The following is a 10,115-nucleotide window of genomic DNA, read 5'->3' on the forward strand; positions in this document are numbered from 1 at the left end:
TCCTCTCCTGAGTTGTCTTTAGGTGAAAGCTGTGCGTTTTTTAAGCATTTCGGCTTGTTTTGCTAGGTGTTATTGGTTAGCTAGCTGGCTGGACTGTGGTTAGGTTAGCGTAGCTTGCTTTAGCTCAGCATTAACTTAGCTTAGCCTAGCCTGGCTGGTTAAGTTACCGCTCTGGCTGTTAGACGGCATTAGCCGAGGTGATTTTCTTTCCCTTTTTCCACAAAAGACGAGCCAGCACTGTGGGTGAGCGCGCCGTGGCTGAGCGCTAGCCTGTGCTAAGCTAATGCTGCTGCTGCTGCTGGAGGCGATGATTCAAAACTGTCCTGTGTATCTACGGCGTTACTCGGCAACACGTCGGCGGAGTGATGCAGATTTAGTGTGAGAATGCTCTGATGTTATCACAAATATCGTCAAGGCTAGAACACTTCTCAACCAATCAGATTGTGAGGTCGGAACTAACTGTTGTATAAAAATACAATATCTCAGGGTGGAAATTAATGCAACTCTGGCCAGAAATTAATATTGTGACATTGCAGAAGCTATGCCAAATTATGCCAAAGTGAATGCATGCCATAATTAAAGCAGTAATTAAAGGGCGGTACAACCAAATATTAGTGGGTGTGACCTTTTTTTTTTGGCCAGGCAGTGTATTTTCATTTGGAGGCATTTGCAAATATTGAAAAGGGATGTCCTAATTCATTACAGCATCACTGAATTATGGAACTTTTATTTAATTAGCTGTGGAGTTTGTTTTAGGCTTTCCAAGCAAACAGAAATCCTCCCTTACAAACAAACACACCAAGCATGGGAAACAAAATGCTTTATTAATGAAGAATGTAAACGATTACATACAGAGTAACAGAATTATACAGAGTTATACAGAATTATTATCAGGTACATACACTATATGAACACGGAGAGTATTGGTGCTCTTACATTATGTATTCCAAGGGTATTTAAAAGAGCTTATCTAGCTTATGTTGGAGTAACTGTCTCTACTAGATGTTAAAGCATTGCTGTGAGGATTAGTTTGGACTTTGTTTGATGAGAAGAATGTTACTGTGGTCATGATGTTACCAAAGGTATTAGATTGAGCACCAGCATTCCAGAGAACACTTTCAGATCTACCCATATTGTAGTCCACACCTGGCATTAGGCTTGGTGCCAATAGGCAATGAGTGCAATGTAACCCTTTAGACCCTGCAGCCCACACATGTATGGCTGCATAACTGTCACAATTAACATTAGCTTCACAGGTCCTACAGTAGAACCATGAGGGACTTAAAACAAATATTCAAAATAAACTCTGCTACAGACTAGTAGCTCTCCAGCCCAGAGGGTTGTGGAACCCATTTGTAGAACAGTTGATCTCAAAGCAGGTAAACCCAAGAAGAAAGGAAAAAATAAATAAATAAACACACCGCACCTCACACGGGATCAATAGATCACTGCCGCTGCCCCGGCTAGTGAATTGGGACACAGCCGGGGAAAAATGCCCTTATACAAGGGCCTAGAACGGGCGGAAAAACTGAACTGCTGGAAACTAAAGTCGTGCCGAGTGCAACAGAGAGACAAAGGAGGAATGTAAACGAAAGCTCGCCAGAGAAGCTTTTTTTTTCATTATCGTTCATTATAGTTCAAACAACCTCATGGGCCAGATGTTTAATGCTTTTTTTAATCTATATATCTATTTTAACAACAGCTCTTGGGTGTAAACTGGATCGTGAGATCACAATTTCGTTCCACCTCATGTACCACATGTGATGCGAATGACAATAAAATCCTTAAATCCTATTGCTGACCCCTGCTTTATAAGGCACATAGAGTCACATTAGCTTGCAGGGGTCAGCCCTCTTCCAGAAGACATCCTGATCCAGCAGCTTGGCCACATAACTGGCCAGAGTAGCTCTCTTATGCAGTGATAATGCATTACCCAGTGTCTCCTTCAGTTCATCATAATCCATGGTCTCAGGATGGAGCGCTGACACCAAGAACACATCTTGTTTAAGACCGAGCTTCTCCAAAGCCTCCTCCGTCCATCTCCTCACCTCTCCAGCAGACTTCTCCTCAATCAAGTCAGCCTTGGAGATCACCAGGTAGCAGGACTTGCCCTGTGACAGAAGGTGCTGTAACAGCCGGATGTAGCCCAGACCGAGCCTCAGGGGTGATACCAAGATATAGACATCACATGCAGGGAGATCGGAAGGTAACAGAGGAGTCTGGTGCAAACCAAACCCAATAGACTGGTTTCTCAAGTCCCCCACTCTTCCCAGCCCAGGAAGGTCCCACACAAAAGCATTGGTGCAGCCTGGATAAGGATAAGACACCGGTTCCTGAGTGGTCTCAGTGACGCCAATGGAGACAGCACCTTGGTCGCTGTCCTCCAGGCCAAGGAGGGAGTTGAACAAGCTGGAGCTGCCACAGCCTGTCTCCCCAATGAGACCGATGTCCAGTCTAAAGTGTTCCAGGGCGTTGAGGACAGATAGAAGCTTGGACGGTTGGTCAGTGAGATCTCTGGGATGAAAAACTGTAGAGATTCGGTCCAGGTCTTCTTGACTTATCTTCCCACTTTTCAAAGCTGAGCATACCAGAGGCCTGTGGAGTAATGGACAGGTATTTAAATGGCATGCAGAAACATACAAGAGGTATTTGAAATAGATTCAAATTCAACCCCAAATCAGAAAAGGTTGGGACAAAATGCAAAACTATATTTACTTTGACTTTATTATTGAGCATAAATTCAAGATAATTTCTTTCTTAATTTACACGATACAGTTCTCTACAAAAAAGTATTGAAACAGTAAGGCCGATCCAACTAGTTCTGCTGTAGACTGAAAACACCTGGGTTTGTCATTAAAATTTACATCTGGGTCTGATACACAGTTCAAAAGATAGCACCTCTTGTTTGAATCCACCCATTTTTCTTGTAAGCAAAAGTACTGAAACAGATAAACTTAAAGTGAATTAAAGTGAATAAGACTTTATCTTTAGCTACAAATGCTTTACTTGTAGTAACTGCACCACATCTGTGACCAACTGGCATCACTATCTGCGTTCTTTTTCTGTAATGCTTTTCCAGGCTGCAGTGGGTTTTGGGTCATTATCTTGTGCTGCATGATGAAAGATCTAATGATCATTTTGGTTTCATCTTTCTTTAAATTGATAGATAAAACGTTTTGGTAGACTTCTGAACTCATTAAACTTAAAGATTAACAAGCCATTTCCAGAAGACATCATGCAAGCTTAAGCCATGCCACTACTTCCACTGTGTTTTACAGTTGAGCTGGCATGTTTGAGATTATCAGTCCATAATCAGTCCACAGGCTTTTCTCTGTAATTTATGAAAAATAGCCTGGCCTGGTCTTCCTATGCTTATTGCGATACATTCACTCCTGCCCTCTGGAGATTGTTGCTGATGTCAACAATTGTTTTAGGGCCTTTCTTTACAGAACTCACAATGTTTCTCTCATCAACTGCTGGGATTTCCTTGGTCTGTTGTTTAGTACACCAGTGACGACTTTCTTCTTCAGGACATTCCATACGGTTGTACTGGCTATGAACAATATTTCAGAGCAATGGCTCCGATTTTTTCATCTTCTCTAAGCTTTACAATTTCTTGTTTTTTTTTTTACCCCCTAGACAGCTCTCTGGTTTTAATGTTGTTTACTCCTCGAACTGTAGATGCACAGTCTGCACAGATAAAACCCAAATCAGAAACTGAGTGTAGACATTCAGTGCTATTTATCTATTGTTTAAATAATACATGTAACAGGATACACTTGGGCAACAAAACACACCTGACAGTCACATGTTCCAATAATTTTCCTCGTAAGAAAAATAGGTGGGTTCAGACAGAAGGTGATATCTCCTGAACTGTGTACCAGATGAAAATACCTGGAAATAAAAGCTGAAATGTTGATCTTTTGATTAATATTTATCTTTTAACATCCAACACAAAAGTTTTAACCCTACAGTAGAAATAATTGAATTGAACTCATGAAATGCTTTTAATGAAAAACATTAAAAGCATTTATCACTTTGTAATATTGCCATTGCTTCTTACAAGACGTATTATATTTGTTGGCCCCAAGGATACATAGTAATGAATTGTTTCTTGCTTTTTTGCATGTCTTGTTGAAAACTGAATAGAAGTCCCTATAACAGATGTCTTCTTAAAGGCAGCATATGATGCTTAAAGATCTCAATGTACTTTCCTGTGTTAATACTGCCACGATAAACCCTCACAATTGTCAACAATACAATGCAAAACCACATGCTGCATACTTTACGAAGGGATGAATCAGAAGAAGAGGGTATAGAAACTGAACTGGCCTGCCTGCTGTAGAAAGTGTGGAGAATTTTAAAAACAACAAAATGTGACAAAGACGGACCTGTACTTTTTATTGATCAGTGCCAAAACATCTTTTAGGAATGGCAAAATTACAAATTAGGAAATGCTTTACTGTCCCAATTTTGGGGGGTCCTAAATGTGCAGAGGTGGAAAGTAATTAATTACATTTACTCACATTACTGTAATTGAGTAGATTTTATGAGTAATTAGTAATTTTTAAAGTAGTTTTTAAATTAGGTAATTTTACTTTTTCTCAAGTACATTTTGACACAAGTAATTTACTAAATCAGTAGCCTGGGGTCTGTTTACGTGGTTCAGGGGGAACCGGTGTTCTGTCGAGTTATGCTACCCATCGATATGTGCTTCTTTACGGCACTGCGCATGCGCCGACCAACATTTCTTTGTATGTTTTCATGTTTTTAATTATATTTTCTTAAGTCTTTATTGAAAACACTAAACAATCTGCTTGAATGTTAAAAAAAACATGTAAATAGCAGTTAAAGCATAGCAACGGTAAGTTAAAAAAATAATAATGAACTGTAAAACTATAAATACAGTTTATAGTCACCTATATGACCATAACCTTTTAACAGTAAAGAAACAAAATATGGGGTGGTCTATACAAATACTGCCTAAAAGGTCCAAATTATTTAAAATAATATTTTTTTATTTATGATTTGTACTTGTTTACATCAAATAAATAAAAGTAACTATGTAACTTTTATTAAAGTACATTTTAAATTGAGTACTTTTTACTTTTACTTGAGTAGATTTTTAGATGGGTACTTTTATTTTAGTAAAGGTACTTTTACTTAATTACAAATTTTTAGTACTTTTTCCACCTCTGGATATAACACAGGATATAACATATGTAGTTAGAATGAGAATTTCTTGTTACGTTTTACTGTTGATTTGCATCTGTTCAAATCATATATGGTGCTTTTTTCAAGTAAAAACAATCATATTGCTGAGATAACTTTGATACTTACGTTGTGCTCATATTTGGTGCTTTAGAAACCCTGGTTTCTCTCGTGATGTCCACCAGAAACTGACTGAAAGCTGTTTTGCGCAGTTCTGGTAATGCCTCTATTAAAACCTCTGCAATCTCCTTCAGGCCAAGAAGCTTTGCGACTGACGGAAACTCTGAAGACGTCTCCCCTTCCTTTGCATGGTGTCCTGATTCAGATGCCAGCTTGTGTTTCTTCTGGAGCTCCAGATTGCGAGCTCTCATTCTCTCCCATGCGCAGGTCTTGCAGGGTCCGTCAGGCTTTTCGGAGACTAGATCCCATTCTTGGTCAGCTCTGACCAGGTACAAGGGCTTGTCTTTCTCACGCTGTTCCATGGTGAACCGAATGTGGTCTTCGTGGTGTATTTCAGTGGTGAGGATCACCAGGACATCATAGCTGATCTGAATGGAAGAAGGTCCACCTTCTACTGTCCAAATGCGGACATTGGGGATTTTAGGGTGCAAGAGAAGAGGACCTTCTTCCACTGAATCGACATTTGCGTAATGTACAGATCTTGCTTGTTTCTTCTTTTCCTTTATTAGTTTACCTTCCTCATCTTTTTCATCCTCCTTAGTGACTATGCTAACTTTTTTGCTGACTTTATCTTTGGATTTGTCATCTTTCTCTACCTCCTCCTCTTTGTCACCTGTTTCCTCTTCGTCTTCTTCCTCCTCTTCTTCCACCTTTTCATCACTCGTTGCACAGACAGCGTTAGCTAGATGTACATTAGCATCCCTGGTCCCACCAGTGACAACTATGTCCAATGGGAAGTGCTCGTAAAGTTCAAGAGCTGTCACAAGCCTGTTCTCAAATCCACTCGACTGCAGGGAAAACCTCCATGGAGCCAACAAAGACTTCACCTGCTCTTCTGGAAGCTTCCCTTCCATCGCCTCCTGAAAGAAATAGTGTTAATACAGCTGAACTACTATCAATATTTCACTGAAAAAACACAAAAAAACACTGAAAATACCTGTGGAAAGGGTCAGCAGTAAAATCCAGACGTCTGCACTTCAGTCCAGCTGAACTGAAATGATATGATGGGCCCATAATGCTGCACTGCAAAGTCAATACTTTGTTTGGCAGGGAGACAAGGCGAAATACAAACAGTGTTCCCAGGGCGTTAAAGTTTACTTGGTGTGAGTAAAGAACTTCAGCAAACATGCTGACCTGAACTGAGCCAAGGAACAGTCTGACAAGACTTTAATCCAAACAACTGTATTCTCACCTACAGTTCTCAATGGGTTTGAGGGAACAGTATCCCTCTGTGTTTGTAAGGAGGGTGAATTACAGGTGATTAAGCTATATATGGGTTATTGTCTTGTGTAAAAGGAAAAGAAAAAACACTTTTTGTGGAACAACAAAATCAAAATGAACATATTTAGTATTACAGTAACGGTTCATTAATTTGACTCTTTTGTTCAATGAAAAAAAAAGTTTCAATGGGTCATTAAATACAACTTATTATATATTTTAATATATAACTTTCAGTTATATACCATAACATTTACACAAACTAATTAACTAAATTCACAGTTACCTAATTTCCAGCAGTAAAACAGAGAAGACACACCTAAATTCCAGCAGTAGGTTCATTTTAATTGTAATTAAAAATGGTATAAGCAAATGTTAAGAAGAGAATTTCTTCTTCAGAATGATTGGCCAACTTTTTCACCTGCAAAATGAATTGAGTTAACACCATCTTTGTGTAGATGTTTTATATAATTGTTCTTGTGTAAACTCTTTGTTGCGACTCTGTGCTGCTACATGCATGACCAGGTCTTTCTTCTAAAAGAGATCTGTGATCTTAATGGGATTAACCTGATTAAATACGGTTAAATAAAGCTTAAATAGAAAAAATATCTATATTGATCTTACATCAGTTTTCAGAAGGTGAGGTCATTAGTAAATTTGGACAGGACTGCAGGTCACAGGGTGTTATCTTATAATATAATCACACAGAAAAGCAAACACAAACCAGTTTCTGACAGAAGGAGGAAGAACTATCCCAGCAGGCCATTTAGTACAAACATGAGCTGTTTATGACTGGCAGTTAATATAGTGAATGTTAATACTATTTTCTTTATTATTTTATATATACAGTACCAGTCAAAAGTTTGGATACACATCTTCTCATTCAATGTGTTTTATTTCTTTTTATGATATTCTACTGTTCTATTGTAATTTTAATATTGAAGACTATATGTAAAGCTATACAGGAACACATGCAGAATTATTCTGTATACAAAAAGTGTTAAACAAACCAGAATATGTTTTATACTTTAGATAAAAAGTATAAAAGCTGTAAAGCTCCAGTTCTCCACTTTACAGAGGTCTAACAAGGAGAAAATTGACTTTTTTTGCTCTAATGCAGAAACTAGAGGGCACAGAAGTGTTTGTGCCTGATGGATGTTATGTACGGAGCCCCAAAGGTGACATCAAGTAAAAAAAATAAATAAATGTGTGGCCATGACTTATTAAGGGGTGGGAATGAGATGGTAACACTTTATAATACTGTTCCATAGTTAATAGGTAACTAAGCAGGAACTAAGCAGTAACTAATTAATAGTGCTGCATTAACACCTAAATATTTTCTATTAACTACCAGGGAGTACTGAATAATTACTCAGTAGATAGTACTGAACTAATGATTATAGTAGTTCACTAATAACTCCACAATAATTACTGAGACTTACATATCTCCCAGAGAACTATACTTACTAATGATGTCTTCTTTATAATAACTATTCATTAATTACTGCTCAAATCAACATTAATTACTGAAAACCCTTACATCCCACCTGGGGAACTATAGATCTAAATCAGGCATATTTGAGTTAAATGCATATTAATTGAAGGCATATTTGAATTAAGCAAGTGACACCATTTGTAGTAGTGGTAACCTTAATTACCTTATTATCCTCAGTTTCTTCCAAATATTAGCAACATATAGTAAAATACTACAGTGTGTATTACTCTGCTTAACCATCAATTTTTGGAAGAAAAAAACAACATTATAACGTAATATTATTGCATAGAAGACATTGATGAAAGTTCTCCAGAAGGCATCTAAGACTCTAAGAATGACTGTAAGACTGTAAAAATGTAACAATCATTGCTTTAATACTAGGTATCAGCCTTATAAAAGTGTATCTTCAGCGTTTGCACTCTCACAGAGATTTATTTTGACTGCGCACTATTAGGGCAATTACGGTAATTTCACAGCGGACGCAGCTCTCCAGGTCCTTCGTGTAAATTCTCTGCTGTGCTGCTGCTGCTGCTGCTGGAGGAGGATTAAGAGAAACTCTGCTGCTTTCATATTTCTGTATTTGATTGAAAATAAACTAGTAATCAAGATACTGAGATCTTTTCCAGCTGATTTTACCCCCGGATCAGAGGAGGACTCTTTGTGGGTTGTTAACCAGCTTTAGGATGTGTGTTAGCTAGCTAAGTTAGCTAAGTTGTGTGTGTTAGTTAACTGGCTAAGTTAGCTAGGTTATGTGTGTGTTAGTTAGCTAGTTTAAATGTGTGTAAGTTAGCAAGCTAAGTTAGCTAGGGGAAATGTGTGTGTGTTAGCTAGGTTAATTGTGTTAGCTAGTTTAAATGTGTGTGTTAGTTAACTAGGTTAAATGTGTGTGTGTTAGTCAGCTAGGTTAAATGTGTGTTATTATTATTATTATTATTATTAATGTATATTTCCCTTTATAATACTGTGACATGATCTACAGTAACTCCTAAATAAGAACACAGTAACTCCTTAGTCATTAGTAATGGGTTACCATGTGCTGCTGTTAACTCCCGAAAAAAGAAGACAGGGACCCTTTATTAATTATCTATGAAGAACACAGGGATGCCTAGTTCGTTATCTAACACAAATATTTATTCATTTAAACATGATTTCCCCCAGAATAAGGATGTAGGACACAACCTACAGTAAAGCTGTATGTGAGCCATCACTTCTACTGAGCACATCTCCAGGAGGACTGAAGAAGAGCACAGGTTTAGAATAAACACCTGTAACACACTGATAGAACATTACAGAAATGGGGGTTAAGCAGACTACTGCACATTTCAGTGTGTCTAACATTTGGAAGATATTGAGCATACTAAGGTAAGTAAGGTTAATATATGATAAGTGGTGTCACTGACTTTAATATCACCACTGATAGAATAACCTGCAGCAGCAGATAAACACGCTGATAGAGGCTAGCGGTCTGGCGCTGTGGAATTACCGTAATTACCCTAATAATGGGCACTAAAAGTCTGTGAGACTGCAAGGCTAAAGATGAACGTTTAAGGTTGGTGCTGAAAATTAAAGCAGTGACCATTAAAACAAAATTGAGTACAGTCAGTCTTAGAGTCTTCTGGAGAACATAAATAATGTCTACTATGTAATAATATTACGTTATTAAGTTTTTGTTTTCTTTCAAAAATGGGGTTTAAGCAGATTACGACACACTGTAGTATTTTACTATATGTTGCTAATATTTGGAAGATAATGATGATAATAAGGTAATTAAGGTTACTACTACTACAAATGTTGTCACTCAAATATGCCTTTAATATCACCACTGATAGAATAATTGTTTGTGTAGACTGATTTAGATCTATAGTTCCCCAGGTGGGATGTAAGGGTTTTCAGTAATTAATGTTGATTTGAGCAGTAATTAATGAATAGTTATTATAAAGGAGACATAAGTAAGTAGTTCTCTGGGAGATATGTAAGTCTCAGTAATTATTGTGGAGTTATTAGTGAACTA

At 37.7% G+C, this 10,115-nt stretch overlaps 1 protein-coding gene across 1 annotated transcript; it reads right to left on the bottom strand.

Moving 5' to 3' along the window:
* Positions 1-805: 805 nt before the first annotated feature.
* Positions 806-6,522, bottom strand: zmp:0000000951 (uncharacterized). Its single transcript, XM_007242187.4, has 3 exons — positions 6,329-6,522; positions 5,341-6,251; positions 806-2,595 (listed from the first exon to the last, which is right to left on the bottom strand). Exons 2-3 carry the CDS (start codon positions 6,243-6,245, stop codon positions 1,827-1,829), a joined length of 1,674 nt encoding a protein of 557 aa, XP_007242249.3. The 5' UTR covers positions 6,246-6,251; positions 6,329-6,522; the 3' UTR covers positions 806-1,826.
* Positions 6,523-10,115: the final 3,593 nt, after the last annotated feature.

The sequence above is a fragment of the Astyanax mexicanus genome, chromosome 1, assembly GCF_023375975.1.
Source record: "Astyanax mexicanus isolate ESR-SI-001 chromosome 1, AstMex3_surface, whole genome shotgun sequence".
Classification (NCBI taxonomy): domain Eukaryota; kingdom Metazoa; phylum Chordata; class Actinopteri; order Characiformes; family Acestrorhamphidae; genus Astyanax; species Astyanax mexicanus.